General features: G+C 42.2%; 2 protein-coding genes across 2 annotated transcripts in view; one reads left to right on the top strand and one right to left on the bottom strand.

Annotated features, from left to right (window-relative positions):
* The first annotated feature begins 359 nt into the window (after positions 1-359).
* On the top strand, positions 360-12,944 carry LOC148891371 (uncharacterized). Its single transcript, XM_089009217.1, is given in 12 exon segments — positions 360-709; positions 3,861-3,948; positions 5,793-5,894; positions 5,998-6,063; positions 6,155-6,183; positions 6,271-6,408; positions 7,299-7,385; positions 9,089-9,163; positions 9,291-9,397; positions 10,747-10,927; positions 11,029-11,511; positions 11,514-12,944. Coding segments are annotated over 12 exon segments (1,857 nt in total). The 5' UTR covers positions 360-550; the 3' UTR covers positions 11,856-12,944.
* A 1,209-nt stretch (positions 12,945-14,153) lies between these two features.
* The window catches only part of dnah9l (dynein, axonemal, heavy polypeptide 9 like), a 35,890-nt gene continuing 33,469 nt past the window's right edge, over positions 14,154-16,574 (bottom strand). Inside the window, exons 87-90 of the mRNA XM_089008665.1 lie at positions 16,454-16,569; positions 15,694-15,806; positions 15,490-15,630; positions 14,154-15,417 (exon numbers count right to left, since the gene is read on the bottom strand). Of these exons, the coding sequence (XP_088864791.1) occupies positions 15,170-15,417; positions 15,490-15,630; positions 15,694-15,806; positions 16,454-16,569 (618 nt within the window). The 3' untranslated portion in view covers positions 14,154-15,169. The remainder of the gene's footprint in view (positions 15,418-15,489; positions 15,631-15,693; positions 15,807-16,453; positions 16,570-16,574) is intronic.

The following is a 16,574-nucleotide window of genomic DNA, read 5'->3' as shown; positions in this document are numbered from 1 at the left end:
TATATCAGAAAATGGGTGAATGGATGGATGAGTGGCGCTAGGTTGCCTTTGCTTGAAAATTTAATCCCGCAGCTACTGATGACTGAAAAAAATAGCACTTGTTCTGTATGTGTTTGTTTTTTTAGATACAATGGAGAATGTTTGAATGCAGAACCCTTAATTTCCATCATGAAGTGTTTGTGCCTCACTCTGTTCTGCTACCACTGAGACGCTCATGGTTGTAATTCCACAAGTCTCCACTACATGGCAATATAACACCTTTCTCTTAACAAGCCAGGCCATACCTCCTGCAGACTTACAGACCCCAGACCCCCCCTCCACCAGCCCTGCTCTCACTCCTTCCAGCACTTTCTGGTTTCTTCTCGGTGACTAAATCACCCCTTGCCGACTTACTGAACGACAACATCCACGCTCATCCTCGGTCCTCATACTCTCGTGTCCAAAGATCACGGTGCGGGTCGAGTGTGCACGCAAGAGAGTGCGTGTGTATGTGTGTGTGTGAGCTTGTGTGTATGTGTGTGTGCTGTATGTGTGAGAGAGCCAGTATGCCATGTCGTCCCCCGGCTCGTCGTTTGTCCAGATAAAGCACGAGGACCTGCTCTACTATGAGAACTGTGGTGGAGGCAGCTTTGGGAGCGTCTACAGGGCCCTCTGGATATCCCGAGACAAGGAGGTGGCGGTGAAGAAGCTTTTGAAGATTGACAAAGAGGTAGGCGTGCGTGTCCATTGACACATAGATGGACACGCACTCGCTGTTCAAGGCAAATTTTTGGTAATACTCCCCAACTTACACACAAGATACGTTCCGAACAGTCGTTCATAAAGTGAATTCGTTTGTAAGTTGATTCAGTACTATATTTTGGATGGAATGTATGTTTAGGGCTTATATAAGTATGTTTAAGGTTTATATAAGTAACTTGTATAAGTACCCTGTATTGGTTTGTACTGAAAACTAAACATTTAATAAAATATATGCTCTATAAAGATACGCACATGTAAAACTGGAGAGAATACTATATATGTTACTACAAAAATGTTCGTATGTACCGTTCGTAACTTGAGTGTTCATAAGTAGGGGAGCATCTGCACTTGAGTAATCCCCCCCCAAAAAATCTAAATCCTTCCTTTGAGCCTTGGAACCACCAAGACTCCATTTCCAGATTCCCAGAGAGCCCCTCTAAGTCACCCCCTGCACCACTTCCATGTTGTCAGCCGAGTGTTTATCGAAAACATACCTCCCTGTGTGTTCCCCGCCCTACTACACTTTATGGAAGAAGAAATTATTCACACCCCTTTTGTACATTTAGACAAAAAAATGTAGTCATTCGGAACGCGGTGTCGTTAGACTTGAGTGTCACTCCACGAGGGGAATCAACTCATAATTTCCAGTTGCGCTATTAATATCAAAATAGGACAGGGGGTTGTTAACCCAATGACAGGAAGTTGGTCAAAGGCGCATGTTGGTATTTGTTATCGTAACTAAACAATGACTCGTAAAATTATGTCTAATGGCGGGGCGATTCAACAAAGATGATTGGTGATTCCGGGTCAGACTTGTTTCGTTCGCGGCGGGACGATAATGGAAAAACGTGCGTATTGAGGTCATGCATCACAACACGCTAATGGAAGGAATCCTTCCAACACATTCCTGCATCGCTGAATGTAAACAAGGGGCTTAGTTATATGAGCGACCTTTCAACTTGTCTTCGATATCTTGGAAGTGCGACGTTCAGATTTGGAACATAACTGCTGTTGGGTGATTCTGCGAAAAAAAAAAAAGATTGAAAGAAGATTAGGCAGGCACATTTTTGTGCAATTTTGCATTGATGGATGAACATTTATTACATTGCTTAGCAACAGACACTTATTTGACATTTGCAGATCGGTTTCAATTAAGAGGTATGAGTTTCTCATCCTTAAAGGACAACCGACATCACTTTTTTGACATCAACTGACATCAGAAAAACGTTTTATAGCATCGAAAATACCCAAAACACGCAGTCTGATATTTTTAGTCAAATGCAAAATACCAATAAAAATGACTTAAAGTGTCCAAAATCTACAAAAAAAAATTCACCCAGAAGTGGCCAGTTTCCGAAGTTCGTGATGTCACCCCAAGACGTCTTGCCTTGCTGGAGAATCAAAACAATGGCTTCAAATTCAGAGAATATGCTTTCTTGTTACACATCCAGTTATGAATATGATTCAAATAGTTCTGAAGAAGAAAGCATACATGTTTGCAATCGGTTAAATAATTTATTCTGTGTCATTTTCAGGCATCAGGGGTGGGAAATGTTGCACCCAAAAAAGGCAGACAATGGCGACGAAGCCGTGTAAGGAATTAATTGGCCTGTTTCCACGGGCTGATTAATTCCTTACATGGAGCTTTGCCGCCCTCTTCTGCCTCTTTTTGGTCCTACATGAAGTTTTCAGACCAAAGTACAGCAACATGCATTGACGTGATGGAAGGACTGCGACAATGTGTCCTTTTTTCGGTCAGGGGCGTTCCTTCAGTGACATAGGGTGAGGACTCGTCACCAACTCAAAAACAAGACTTCCGGAAAGTTCAGCGCAAGTCTTAAAACGTAAAATATAGTTATATGTGGTGGAATCTTTGTAAAATACGCTCAGTGGAAGTCATTTGAAGCCATTTTACAAATTATGGACACGACTTGTCCAGAGACGTCGGTTGTCCTTTAATCGACCCATGCAGCATTTTTGACTTTGGGGAAAAAAAACAAAAAACAAAAAATAATCTCTCAGCACACCACCAAACAAATGTCACCGGATTGAGGAGTTGCTCTATTTTTATTTTTTAACTAATTCACTGCCATTCCCAAATCTATTCGAGAATTGAAAAGCATGACGTGGAGCGCCAATCCCGTTTTGATTTTTCTTGCGGGGTTGCCGATAAAGCGCTGGTGAGACCTCTGGCAATGTTTTTCATTTCCACGAGGGAGCATCGTTTGCCATGTTATAGCGCTATAGCGTTTTGTCCATGTTATAGCGCTATATAAACCAATATGTATGTATTGCATTGTATTTTGGACAGCCACCCTCATTTCAAGCTTGAATAAATCCAGACCCTTATAATTTCGGAATTCACTTTTTATTCTGATGAAAGAAGAGAGTCTAAGCTTTCTTAGGCTGATTCGCCTGTTGATGTAGTCCTAAAACTCAATATCCTGTGGGTCCTGCAATTTGAGTGAAAATTACAAAAACCCTGGCACTGGAGTAGACACATTTTTTTGCACATGGCAGTGAATGAGTTAAAGAAACTGAGGGAAGCTGCCTCCATCAGCCGGAAGAGAAGATGTCTGTGTCCTCTCCCACAACGGCGCAAACGCCCCTTTCGAGCGTCTTTGAACATCCCCCCCAGCACCGGGCACAGAAATTTGCCCTCTTTAACTTCATTTCTAACCACGATCATGCATTAGTGTTGATTGTGTTTATTTTCATTTAGTTGCTTTGATTAATGCATAAATGTTATTTCATGTTTGTAAATTTTGTTTAAAAAGAAGTAGCGACAGTACAGCACAAATACAAATGAGATGGTTTCTGCTATTCATGTATACCTATCGTGGTACATTGCTGGCGTAGCTAGATGAACAAGACTTTATTTATCATGAATACATTCTGGCCCATCAAATAAAATCGGATCATTTCTCACAGTCCGCTTGGAATACCAACTTGGCATCATTGACCCAATAGTTCAACAATTGTGCTTGTAACTTGTAAATTGCACAGGGCATCAAAGAAAAAAAAATACACTTAACAATATCAAAGACCAAGTTTCCTAGTTACAGTCATGAGAGCGGAGGAGGTTAATAATGTCTTACTCTTGGCTCATCTCCACGTAGGCGGAGATTCTCAGTGTCCTGAGTCATAAGAACATCATTCAGTTTTATGGAGCTGTGCTGGAATCTCCCAACTATGGCATCGTCACAGGTTTGACTGTTATTGTGTGTGTGTTAATATGGTCGTACAGTGATACATCAGCTTACGAACTAAATTGGTTCCCAGAAAGTGTGTATAAGGCGAAAAGTTTGTCTTCCAAACATTTATTTCCCAATAAGAAACCATTAAAATGAGAATAATCAATTCCCAGGTCCCCATAAAACATAATATTCTCCTAAATAAGCCTTACAACTACACAAAATATACCTTATTTTATGTATAATAAATGTGCTATTGGATTGTAATTAAATAAATAAACTTTACTGTATAATAAAGTTGTTTTATTTACCTTTGAGATGGTCATTAATGTAGTTGCCTCTTGGTGATATCCGAGTGAAGTTGCCGTGCTTTCTCGGCGATAATACCCTCACACACTGTCCCCTGCTAGCTGCTTTTCGTTAATCCAAATCAACAGAAGTTTTTCAACCTCGTCTATTGCCTGAGACTGTTGCACACCTCGTTCGTGTTTTTCGATGATCTCCTTCCGCGCGACCGTAATTTTCTTTTGTGTCCTCTTCGGCTTAACACTAGCCAGTGGTGGGGTCTTTTTTGGTCACAAAAAAGCAAAAGTACTCCACTCATAACAAACCACGTCTGCACTGAGTGCACTCAAAGAAAGTGGGTGTGGAAAACGAGTCCGCCAGGCGCTGTGTGGTTTGGTTCATCCGCCGAAAACTAGTTTGTAGGCCAAGATTATATTCTCACGAATTTAATGTTCGTATGGCGAAAAGTTCGTGAGCTAAAGCGTTCGTAAGTTGAGGTATCACTGTATCTTGAAAAATCACAATTATTTCTTGTGTTTTTAAAGATTAATTTGAGAATTCCTGTATTGCAATATGATTTTTATTAAATTTGTCAGCAAAAATCTTTGGCCACAAAGTGAGTCTTGGTGTCCATCCTACAATACATAAAAATAAAGCCTTAAATGGAAATCTCAACATTTTTTTATTTTCCGCTTCTCGTTGGCCTAAAATTATGTTTGTAGTTTAACAACAGCTAAAGCTGTAACAAAGCGCTAACATGGACAAAAGGCAAATGCTGCCCCCTCGCGGGAGGGAAAAACATTTCCAGAGGTCCGACCAGCGCTATATTGGCACCCCCCGCAAGAAAAACCAAAACCCGAATAAATTCGGGAATGGCACTCTACGTCATGGTTTTTAATTCCCAAATAAATTCGGGAATAGCAGTGAATGAGTTAAAAAACACATAAATTAATGAAAACGAAATGTAAATAAATGGAATAAAGTAAGGGAAGCTGCTTCCATCAGCCGGAAGAGAAACTGCCTGTGTACACTCCCACAATGACGCATAGGCCTCTTTTGAGCTCCGCGTGAAAACTCCGCCCACTGGCACCGGGCACAGAAATTGCGCCTCTTCAACTTTCCTTCTAATTAAGATCACGCCTTATTGTTGATTGTGTTTGTTTTTCACTTTCGCTTTTTAATTCAGTCTCATTGGCCTAAAATCATGTTTTTGTCTCAAGTTTACACACGGAGGCCTCAGTGTCCTCTCCCATGAAACGGAACAAGTCAAGCTAGCATGCACGCTAGCTAACACAGCGATCATCCACTATGAGATATATAATTTGATGCTGGAGTTATTGTTGCTTTTTCTGGCAGGACATTTGCAATTGATACCAGTATGCTGTAATGATACGCGTGTGCCGAAGTGGTCAGAGCGGTTTTTACGAGTTCACATCTAGTCTGGGCCCAATGTTATTGAAAGCAGTTAGCCCTTATGTCATATTGTGGGACGCTAATTGGGAGGATAATGGCGGGCTTTGGGTACATGTAAACAAATACTACGATGACTCACTATGTGTTTTCTGTGTGCAGAATATGCCAGCGGAGGGTCTCTTTATGAGTATCTCTCCAGCGAGCACAGTGAGGAGATGGACATGGAGCAGATCATGATGTGGGCCATACAGATGGCTAAAGGTATTTGACGTACTAATGTGACAATGTTAAAACAATTCATGATACATTCATTATTATAATTCCATACAATGGGGAGATATGGAGTTAATGTTAATTTTCTTAGGAATGCACTACCTTCACGCAGAAGCTCCCATCAAAGTCATCCACCGAGACCTTAAGTCACGGAATGGTAATGCAATGCTGAGCTGTTATTTGTTGCTTCTACTTCTATATTTCCTAACAATGCCTCTTTGATTCATTTATTTTATTTTTTTCCCCAGTGGTCATGACAGCAGACAAAGTGCTAAAGGTGAGTGTTCATGTTAAAACCAATTCACATGCAGGCTGCAAATGTAAGGTATTTTTATTATTATATGTTTTTTCTGGGGCATTTCAGATTTGTGACTTTGGTGCATCAAAGTTCTTGTCCCACACCACTCACATGACTGTGGTGGGCACCTTTCCCTGGATGGCTCCTGAGGTCATTCAGAGCTTACCCGTCTCTGAAACCTGCGACACGTACTCATACGGCGTGGTGAGATACTTCTTTATCCAGTGGCGGGCTGTGCATGTCACTCCTAGGCCTTCAGTGGAGCTACATTTGAATCAATCAGCTCTGAGTGCGGTGTGACATTAATACACGTCCACTAGAGGGTGCCGTTGGATATACTGGATATGCCTGAACACATCGTTTGTCTTGAAACATATTTTGGGCAGTCTGTTTGGGTTGAGAATGTGAGTTATGTGAGTAAAACGTCTCCGTCGGAGACGTGTTGCGGAGCCTCGGAGATCCACATAACAGGCCCTGCTCTCAGCTTGAAGTTAATGGATCAAAACATAGTGTCATTTAAGGACACCAAAATTTCACATTTTTTCCATTTTTAGTTGTGCAGTACACACGTGTGATGGTCTCACATGATAAAAGTATACAGACGTTCCCCAACTTATGAATGAGATACGAACAAATTCACCTTACGAACAACCGTTTGGAACGTAAGTTGCTTCAGTGCTATATTTTGTATGGAATGTATGTTTAAGGCTTATATAAGTACAGTAAAGTCTCGTTATATCGATATTGGTTATATCGATAGTACTGCTTATTACGATACTATTTCTATGAACGCAAGGAGAAAATTTTCATGCCACAGGATCGGATATATCGATAGTCCGGTTATATCGATATTTTTTCAGACTCCCGAGAATATCGATATAACGAGACTTTACTGTATGTTTAATGTTTACAATACAAAATATAACTTACATCATCTTTGTACGAACATTTTTCGACATACCCGCAAAACTGTTCATATGTACCGTTGTTCGTAACACGAATGTTCGTAAGTAGGAGGAGTGACTGTAAGTTGAAAGACATTTGCATACCTGCGTTTCCTACGCAAGGACCAACCCCGTGTTCTCTGTTGTCAGGTGCTGTGGGAGATGCTGACTCGTGAAATACCTTTCAAGGGCTTTGAGGGTTTGCAGGTCGCATGGCTGGTGGTGGAGAAACAAGAGGTGCGCACAAACACGGGCAGTGCAATTTTTTGGGACTGACGGCGGGTAACGTGCCGAGCACATTGACGTGGTCATTTGACATGGACATTTGACACGGTCGTACCAACAATGCGATGCTCTCGTGGTTTCCACTGTGAGCCGGTGAAGCCGTGTATTTTTAGTCCTGATGTCAGTCGCCGTGTGCTCTTGGAAGGTCTGCCGCGTATACGAACAGTCTGCAACTCGCTCCACTTTTGCACTACTTTTACAGCTTGATGAGAAAGAATGTTGCTGACAAGGGGTTGTTGCAACAATTTTATTAGAGATGATATTCATACAGCCTCTGCGTTTGAATTGACAACCATACAGCCACTAAAAACGAGCACATGGCGGCGGCCAACAAACAACTCAGCGAACATGATTCCTTGTAGCTGTTGGCTAATCTCCAAATTCTCTCCCTAAATAACCCCCCCTCACACATCCCCACCTCCTCTTTCCCAGTGTCTCTCATATTCCCCCCCCCCCCCCCCCATTGCTACACTGCTCTCCCCTCCTGACCCTCCTACTTGATCTCTCTCTCCGTGCCGAGTGGCTGATATTTTAGGATTAATCCCCACAGAAAACAGTTTCCATTTACTGCACGGTGTATTGAAGCTGTCTGTGCTCATTCAGACCTGCCAGCAACAATTCTATTCTATTCTATTCTATTCATTTTGCTATTTATTTTGCTCTTTATTTATTTATTTATTTATTTATTTATTTATTTTTATTTATTTATTTAATTACTAATTTATTTTTCAGAGGACAATACGTTTTTATATTTACGGGCTGGCAATGATATTGATATCTCTATCTATCTATCTATCTATCTATCTATCTATCTATCTATCTATCTATCTATCTATCTATCTATCTATCTATCTATCTATCTATCTATCTATCTATCTATCTATCGATCGATCGATCGATCGATCGATCGATCGATCGATCTATCTATCTATCTATCTATCTATCTATCTATCTATCTATCTATCTATCTATCTATCTATCTATCTATCTATCTATCTATCTATCTATCTATCTATCTATCTATCTATCTATCTATCTATCTATCTATCTATCTATCTATCTATCTATCTATCTATCTATCTATCCATCCATCCAGACATACATACATCCAGACATGCAGACATCTATATATATATACTGCAGCATCAACACTTTGAGTGTTAAATAGTAACTGTACTTAGACAAAACTTAAAACACCAACATTTATTTAATCAGGAGCTGGATTTGTATGTCCCTGAATGTATTTTGTGGCTGATTTTTTTTATGTCTTTAATTTGTAGCACATCTGATTTTTTAGATATATATTTTTTTACAGTACAATACATATTGACTTATATAGTGTTTTAACAACAGCTCAAGCTGTAACAAAGTATAGCCAGCTATCATATACGGGAAATAAAGCACTTACAAAGATAGGAGAAAGCACCAGGGAGTACAACCAAGTTCCAGTCTGAATCATGCTGAGTCAAATGCCAAAGAGTACAAGTGAGTTTTGTGGTGGCTTTTAAAGATGGGCAGCGACGGGGCTTGCCGCTTCATCAACCCAAATTGTACTGTGGATTATGATTTTTAGCTGTTAAGGTTCCCGAAACCTAACTCCAAATCATATCTTGTAATCAATTTATCAATGCTAATGATTGTCTCCGTTTGTGTAGAGGCTGACCATCCCAAGCAGTTGCCCAGCAAGTTTCGCAGAGCTGATGAGGAAATGCTGGCAAGCTGAGCCAAAGGTAAACTAAAAGGTTCATCGCATCATTGGTTGAATCATATCTCAACGTCATAAATAGGCTCATGAATGGAACACGATGTCATAAATAATGTGAGACAAAATTTATTTAAACATACTTGTGTTAACAGGAGCGTCCGCAGTTCAAACAGGTACTGGTTACCTTAGAGGCGATGGCGAATGATAGCAGGCTACCTGACCAATGCAACTCGTTTCTGCATAACAAGGACCAGTGGAGGTACACGTACATGCCTTTTTTTCCAGCCCTCCCCCAAAAATCAGGATTGTTCTAGTGCTGCTTCAGTGCTGGCTGATGAGCAATGGCCACATGATTTCTTGATTGTCCCCCAGAAAACAGTATTCAGTTTATTCATTTGCGCTTATAGTGGCCTCTTGTGGTCATTAATTAGACTGCACTTCTAATTTCAGGGCCTGAATTGCTCATAAGGTAAAAGTACACTCTTGAGGCATAGCAAGGCTTTATATGGGGGTGTTAAAATCCCCTTTAAATACATTTTGAACACACTGGAATCTCTTGAATGAAATGACAAACATTCCGTTTGCTAGATTTGCATGCCTGTCAAATTAACTCATCAGAATCAGAATCAGAATCATCTTTATTGCCAAGTATGTAGTACACACAAGGAATTTGTTTCCGGTAGAACACGCTGCACTAGTATCGTTGTCAAAAAAACTGCTAAGTGGCACTATACAGTTCCATTTTGGCTACTGTTGAAAGAGTTCAAAGAGTTAATGGCTTGGGGGAAGAAGCTGTTTAAATGTCTGCTGCCAAATGTCACTGCCAGCCGTGCAAAAATGTGTCCACTCAGGTGCCAGGGTTTTTGTCACTATCACTCGAATTCCAGGACCCACAGAATATTCAGTTTTAGGACTACATAAACATTCAATGCAGCATAAGAAACCTTAGACTCTTTTCTCTCATCAGAAAAAAACAGTTCATTACTAAATTTTATGGGTCTAGAGTATTGTGAGCTTGAAATGAGGGTGGCTGTCCAAAATACAATGCAATAAATTCATATTGGTTTATATAGCGCTTTAACAACAGCTGAAGCTGGAACAAAATACGAACATGGACAAAGGGCAAATGCTGCCCCCTCGCAGAGGGGAAAAGCATTGCCAGAGGTCTGACCAGCGCTTTATCAGCAACCCTGCAAGAAAAAAAACAAAACCCGAATAAATTCGGGAATGGCAGTGAGTGAGTTAAAGAAAGTGAGGGAAGCTGCCTCCATCAGCCGGAAGAGAAACTGTCTCTGTCCTCTCCCACAATGGCGCAAACGCCCCTTTCGAGCTCCGTGCGTCTTTGAAAACTCCGCCCCTTAGCACTAGGCACAGAAATTGCACCTCTTTAATTTGCAGGATGGACAGAATATTGAGTTTCGGGATGACTACATACACATTCAATTCAGTGTAAGAAACCTTAGACGCTCTTCTTTCATAAGAAAAAAAGAGTTAATTCCTAAATTACATGGGTCTGGAGTTATATGAACTTGAAATGAGGGCGGCTGTCCAAAATATCAATTCGTGAATGGCAGTGAATGAGTTAAATTGACCGAGCAAATATTCCAGGTGTGAAATTGAATCCACCCTGGAGCGCCTCCGCAAGCTGGAGAGGGAGCTCTATTCCAAGGAAAAGGAACTGGAGGAGCGGGAGAGGCGACTCCGACTGTGGGAGGAGAGACTGATGGAGAGGTCCAACATGTCTCCCAGCCCCACTTCCTTACTAATGGATCGCTCCAACATGTCGCCGGTGGGTCGCGTGGTCAAGTCATGTCTCAACTTATGTCCAAAAATGATTGACGTGATGTGTCTTTTTTTTCTTCCTTTTCAATTTGGACACTCCCCCATCAGTTTTTCCCATCAATGTCCATCGGTTCCTCCGGCTCCTTCTTCCGCTCGCATTCTCAAGACTCTAACAGCGCGGGGATGAGCAGCGCAGGCGTCAGCAGCGCAGGCGTCAGCTCCCTCCTCCGCACTCTCAGCAATGGCGACAGTGAGAGAGGGGGTGGCGGTGCGATTTTGGAGCGGGGGATGGGCTCTCCGCTGCACGTCATGCTCCGAGGCTTGCAAGGGAGGTTCGACCAGGACGACAAACAAGACGAGGGCACCCTGGACGAGAAGGGTTGGTGCCAGAAGGATGAAGGCGGCAGCTTGGAGGGAGGAAGGGTGCAGGTGACGCTCAGGAGCTTCCCGGGGGGGAGAGTGGAGCGGGAAGAGAGGACGTGGGAGGAGGGCGACATGGAGAGAGGAGGGATGCAGAGGAGCAGGGTGACCACCATCATCCGAGGCTACTCGGGCGGTTTCGGAGAGGCGGAGGGGAGAAAGACGGGGGATGGGAGACGGAAAAAGTCGATGAGGGGGGGCTGGAAGGAGGGAGGCTTCCCACCATGTTTCAAGGGCTCGGCGGCAGTTTAGGAGGCTTGGGGGACATGCTGTCCTTAGACGACATGGGGGAGATGGACAGGTTAGGAGACGTGGATGTGGACGTGGGGGATGTGGGGGTGATGAAGCTTAGGAGTGAGATGGGGATGAGGGGTCACTCTGGAGTCCAGGTGAGCATGCGAGCCTCATCTAATCAGAACTCTGTCAAGAGCTGCAGCGTACGACACGGTTCCAAAATCAACATGGCCACCGCCGCCATGGACATGATGGAGCTCGACTGGTCTGACAGTGATTAGTAAGACACGCAATGAGCGAATACACCTTTTTTGAGTTTTTTTTAATCTAATCAATAAACCATTGAGTATGTACTGTGAAGAGAAAAAAAGCGAAGAGATGATTCATGTCAATGTTGAAGGCTTCACCTGTGTAATTTACTGCACTGCTACATAGCATCCTCCATATCTGTGTGCATTTTCTGCTTAGTATTTAAAGGACAACCGACGTCTCCGGACAAGTTGTGTCCATAATTTGTAAAAGGGCTTCAAATGACTTCTACTGAGCGTATTTTACAAAGATTCCACCGCATATAGCTATATTTTACTTTTTAAGACTCGCGCTGAATATTCAAGAAGTCTTGTTTTTGAGTTGGTGACGAGTCCGTCTGTGACGTCACTGAAGGAACGCCCCTGACCGAAGAAAAAAAGACACATTGTAGCAGTCCTTCCATCACGTCAATGTATTTTGTTGTACTTGTTTGGTCTGAAAACCTCATGTTGCAACCAAAAGCCGCCACTAGAGGGCGACCAAGCTCCATATAAGGAATTTATCAGCCTGTGGAAACGCAATACACTGTCATGTCTACAAGAGGTCACCATTTTGTGCCTCTTTTTTTGGGGTGAGAGATTTTCCCCCAATGTTGCCTCAAAATGGCACAAATAAATTATTTAATCGATTGCAAACATGTATGCTTTCCTCTTCAGAAGTATTTGAATCATATTCATAACTGGAGGTGTAACAAGAAAGCATATTCTCAGAATCTGAAGCAATTGTTTTGATTCTCCAGGAATGCAAGACGTCTTGGTATGACATCACAAACTGGGGGCGGGACTTTCTGATAATGCCCAATTCGCAGCTAAATTTTTTGCAGATTTTTAACATTTTAAGTCATTTTTTTTGTGTTTTGCATTTGAATAAAAATATCATACTGCGTGTTTTGGGTATTTTAGATGCTATTAAAAGTTTTTCTGATGTCAGTTAGGAAACCAAAAAGTGACGTCGGTTGTCCTTTAAATTTTTCGTAGAAATTTAGAAGTTAACTGACTGTGTGTGCACATGCGTGTGTATTTTTTTCATTTTTCAATAAAAAAAGACCGATACAAATTTCACCACAGCAGGTAGTGTTATTTTTAATGAGGATTTTTTGTTCTTTTGACTTCAAGACGGCGCCGCGAGAGTGGCTGCCTTTCCAGCAGCACCTGTGTTTTGCTTTTCTACTTTCATTTCTTTCATAACTTTGCTGCTGTGAAATGTAAATTTCTCCACTGAGAGACTATTAAAGGCAAATCCAATCCAATCCAACAATAGGACACATTTGGGTAGTTCACACACAAACAAAAGTAGTCGCTAAAACTGCTGACAAACAATGCATATCCGTTCCACACGACGCACAACAACACAAAATGACAAAAGAAAATACAAAAACAAAGACCAAAAAAAAAGCAACGCTCGATAGAGCTCTTGCTGACGGCTGCCTACTCGGGCGCCATCTTGGACTTCTGCATCTGCAGACTTCTCTTCTTCTTTTATACATTTTTTAAATCATTTCAAATAATGTGCGGTGGGGCGGCCCGGTGCAGTCGAGTGGTTCGCACACCGGCTTCACAGTGCAGAGGTCGCCCGTTCGTGTCCCGGTCTGGCCTCCCTGTGTGGACTTTGCATGTTCTCGCCGGGCCCGCGTGGGTTTTCCCCGGGTCCTCCCGTTTCCTCCAGCACTCCACAAACATGCATGGCAGGCAGATTGACCACTCCAAATTGTCCCTCGGTGTGAGTGTGAGAGTGACTGTTGTACGTCTTTGTGTGCCCTGCGATTGGGTGACAACCAATTCAGGTTGTCCCCCGCCTCGTGCTCGAAGACAGCTGGGATAGGCTCCAGCACCCCCCGCGACCCTAATGAGGAATAAGCGGTACAGAAAATGGATGTATAATGTACGGTGTACTCCAACTTGTATACGGGATTTTTTTTAAACTGTGAACCGATCTTACAAAAAACATTTTGGATCAAATCCAGTTGGTCTCCACTGCTGCTGGTAAGCCTATGCTGCCGCCGATCGCTACTATTGTCACGGCAAACCAGCAAAATTAATCCTCAATTGGCTGACGAAGCCTCTTGGATGCGAAATGAAACGTCCAACACCTTCAAAGAAGTACAGATGACGGCTGAAGAAACCTTTTCATCGATCCTCAATCGTATATTTTTTTATCGCTGTGTACGGTCGGATTGATACAAATATTTCTGCTTGTATGAGTGTTTTTTTTTATCATTTCAAATATTGTACGGCGTACTACAACATGCGGATCAAACCTCTCAAGAAAGGAAAAGAAGAAGACTACAACTTTTATATGGGCATTTATAAGGGCAGCTATTAGCCAAGGTTGACAGGTATGTATAATCTGTCACATCCTGAGGCGCATTCATGTATTGACATGACACTTAATTGTAACCCAGACTGGTAAAAACGTATTTTATTGTTGGTTTCTATTAAAGTCATGCTTATTATGGATATTGATGTTTCAAATGGTCGATGAACGCACCACGGTGGGGTGCAAGACTTTCGTTCGCGTGAAATACTGTGCAGAACTTCGTTCTTTTCAACGCCGGTCGGAAAGAAAACTCAAAGTGAAATGAAAGTTAGCGCTTGAAGATCCGTTTGTGCAAGATAAGAGAGTGGAATCCGTTGGCAATATCTTTTTTTTGCCAAAACAAATAGAAGCGTTTAGAAGAGAAATCATCCCTGGTGAGTGTTTTTTTAATCTGATTTACATTCCTAGACTTTAATTCGTAATATAAAAACAGTCAGGGATTGAGTTGTTGGAATTGTCCCTTTCTTAATGTAAGGTAACTGTGTATAAATGTAAAGATAAACAAATGTACCAGTACGTGTGCTCTTAGCCGACGCATTAGCATCAAGCTAAGGCTACGTTCAGGAAATCAATTATTTCCCTGGCCGGCTCTCACCGCATGAGGAAACGACTGTTTATCTTTTGCGACTGAGAATTATTCGAAGATCGAACTGGCTGTCTATGAATTGGATTCTTCGTGGGACGTCAACGAAGGACTTCTAGAATTTTAAGACCACCTGTTTCCCTTGAGGGGGGTTGGACAGCTCAAGGATTCCCTCTTCTTTTTTTTGGTCGAACCTAGTTCTTTTTATTTATCTGAGATGAGACGTTTTTCTATCTCTTTACCTACATTACATCACGAACAGAACTTCAAAGTCCTTTAAGATGCTACAGAGAAGATAGATAGCTAAATAGAAAGATAGCTAAATAGACAGTTGTTGTTCCGTAATATTGAAAAGAAAGTTTCTGCCCTAAAAATAACCAAATTGAGTCACGCGCTAAGTAGCAAAGCCACACCGGCCAAGATCCACTTTGCGGGACGTTCCCTTGTTTTCAGGTTTAGAGTCCAAACATATGTGGTTCCTCTGATTTTGGTCTTATAGAGCGGGCACTCGTAGATGTTTCTGGTTTCCTGGCGGTCGTTGGGCACCGCTCGAACAGAGATAACGGGCATGGCCGGGGTGAGTTCTTTTAAACGCGCTTCTGTGATCACTCCGGCTTGAGTATCCCACCTGGCCCCTATGGAAACAATCAGCAAATTATCATGCATGAAATAAAAGCTGGAAAAGAAAGATGATTGGAGGGAACTACCTTCCATGTAAAGTCCGTATATGTACGCCCCTTCTCTTGCAGGCTGATTGAAGTCTTCCTTAAATTTCTTGGTCACATCTACAGTCAGGTTGACTTTATCCAGGGGCCAGTCATTCTTACGGGCCAAGCTTTGCATCACAGCTAAATATGCAGAAAAAGACATCAAACTCTATGAAATACGCAATTCGGGAGAATGAGCTTTACCGGTGAGGAATGATTGTGGGTTGAAGAGTCCACCAAGCCACACAACAGTGGGTAGTGATAAATCCTGAGTCCAGCTGTCTAACTCTTTGCACCGCTGTAAAACATCATTGTACCTGAAAAACGAGCAAACGCAACCACTGTGGATTGTTTTCCACATATTTGCACAAAATGACAACATGCTGCGTTTGTTTTGTTTTTAAATGACCGAGATTTGCCACACAGAGCTTTGCCCATTGTAAAAGTAGTGCTTTGGCATTTTGTATATGATGGTAATAAAACGTTGAGGACATATTTGGGATTTGTAGCAATGTTTGTTATTTTTTTCTGATCTGATTATCTGGATAAAGGGTGCTGTAGCCTATCTCACTGTTTTTTTGGGGAGCAGTGGGCGGGGGGACACCCTGAACCGGTTGCCAGTCAATCGCACAACACACAGAGATGAACAATAGTCTGCATTCATGCTCACATCTAGGGACAATTAAGAGAGTTCAATCAGCCCGCCGTGCATGTTTTTGGGACGTGGGTCGAAACCGGAGCACCCAGGAAAAAAACTGACGAAAACATAGCTGCATGACTGCCAAAACGGCACAATATTTTTATTCAGCAATGTCTTGTGATAGAAGTTTAATGTGGTGATTTTGAATCCACGACATTGTCATTCTTTTTGTTTGATGTTTACTTTGACGATTAAATCAATCTGTGAGGGGCAATAAACAGTTCAAATAAGTGAGTCTCGTATCCCAAGGCCCACATTTTGTACCATATGGCAAGGCTGTAAGTGGATGGATAGGCCAGCTTGGTCCAAGCGTCAGGAACGTTGTCGAGAAACAAAGCCGTCTGGAGCTTCTCCATCTCGGGGGAAATCGCAAGCTCTCCCTTGG

The sequence above is a fragment of the Hippocampus bargibanti genome, linkage group LG11, assembly GCF_051943395.1.
Source record: "Hippocampus bargibanti isolate YZ-2025 linkage group LG11, ASM5194339v1, whole genome shotgun sequence".
NCBI lineage: Eukaryota > Metazoa > Chordata > Actinopteri > Syngnathiformes > Syngnathidae > Hippocampus > Hippocampus bargibanti.
This window is presented reverse-complemented; position numbering and strand designations above follow the sequence as displayed.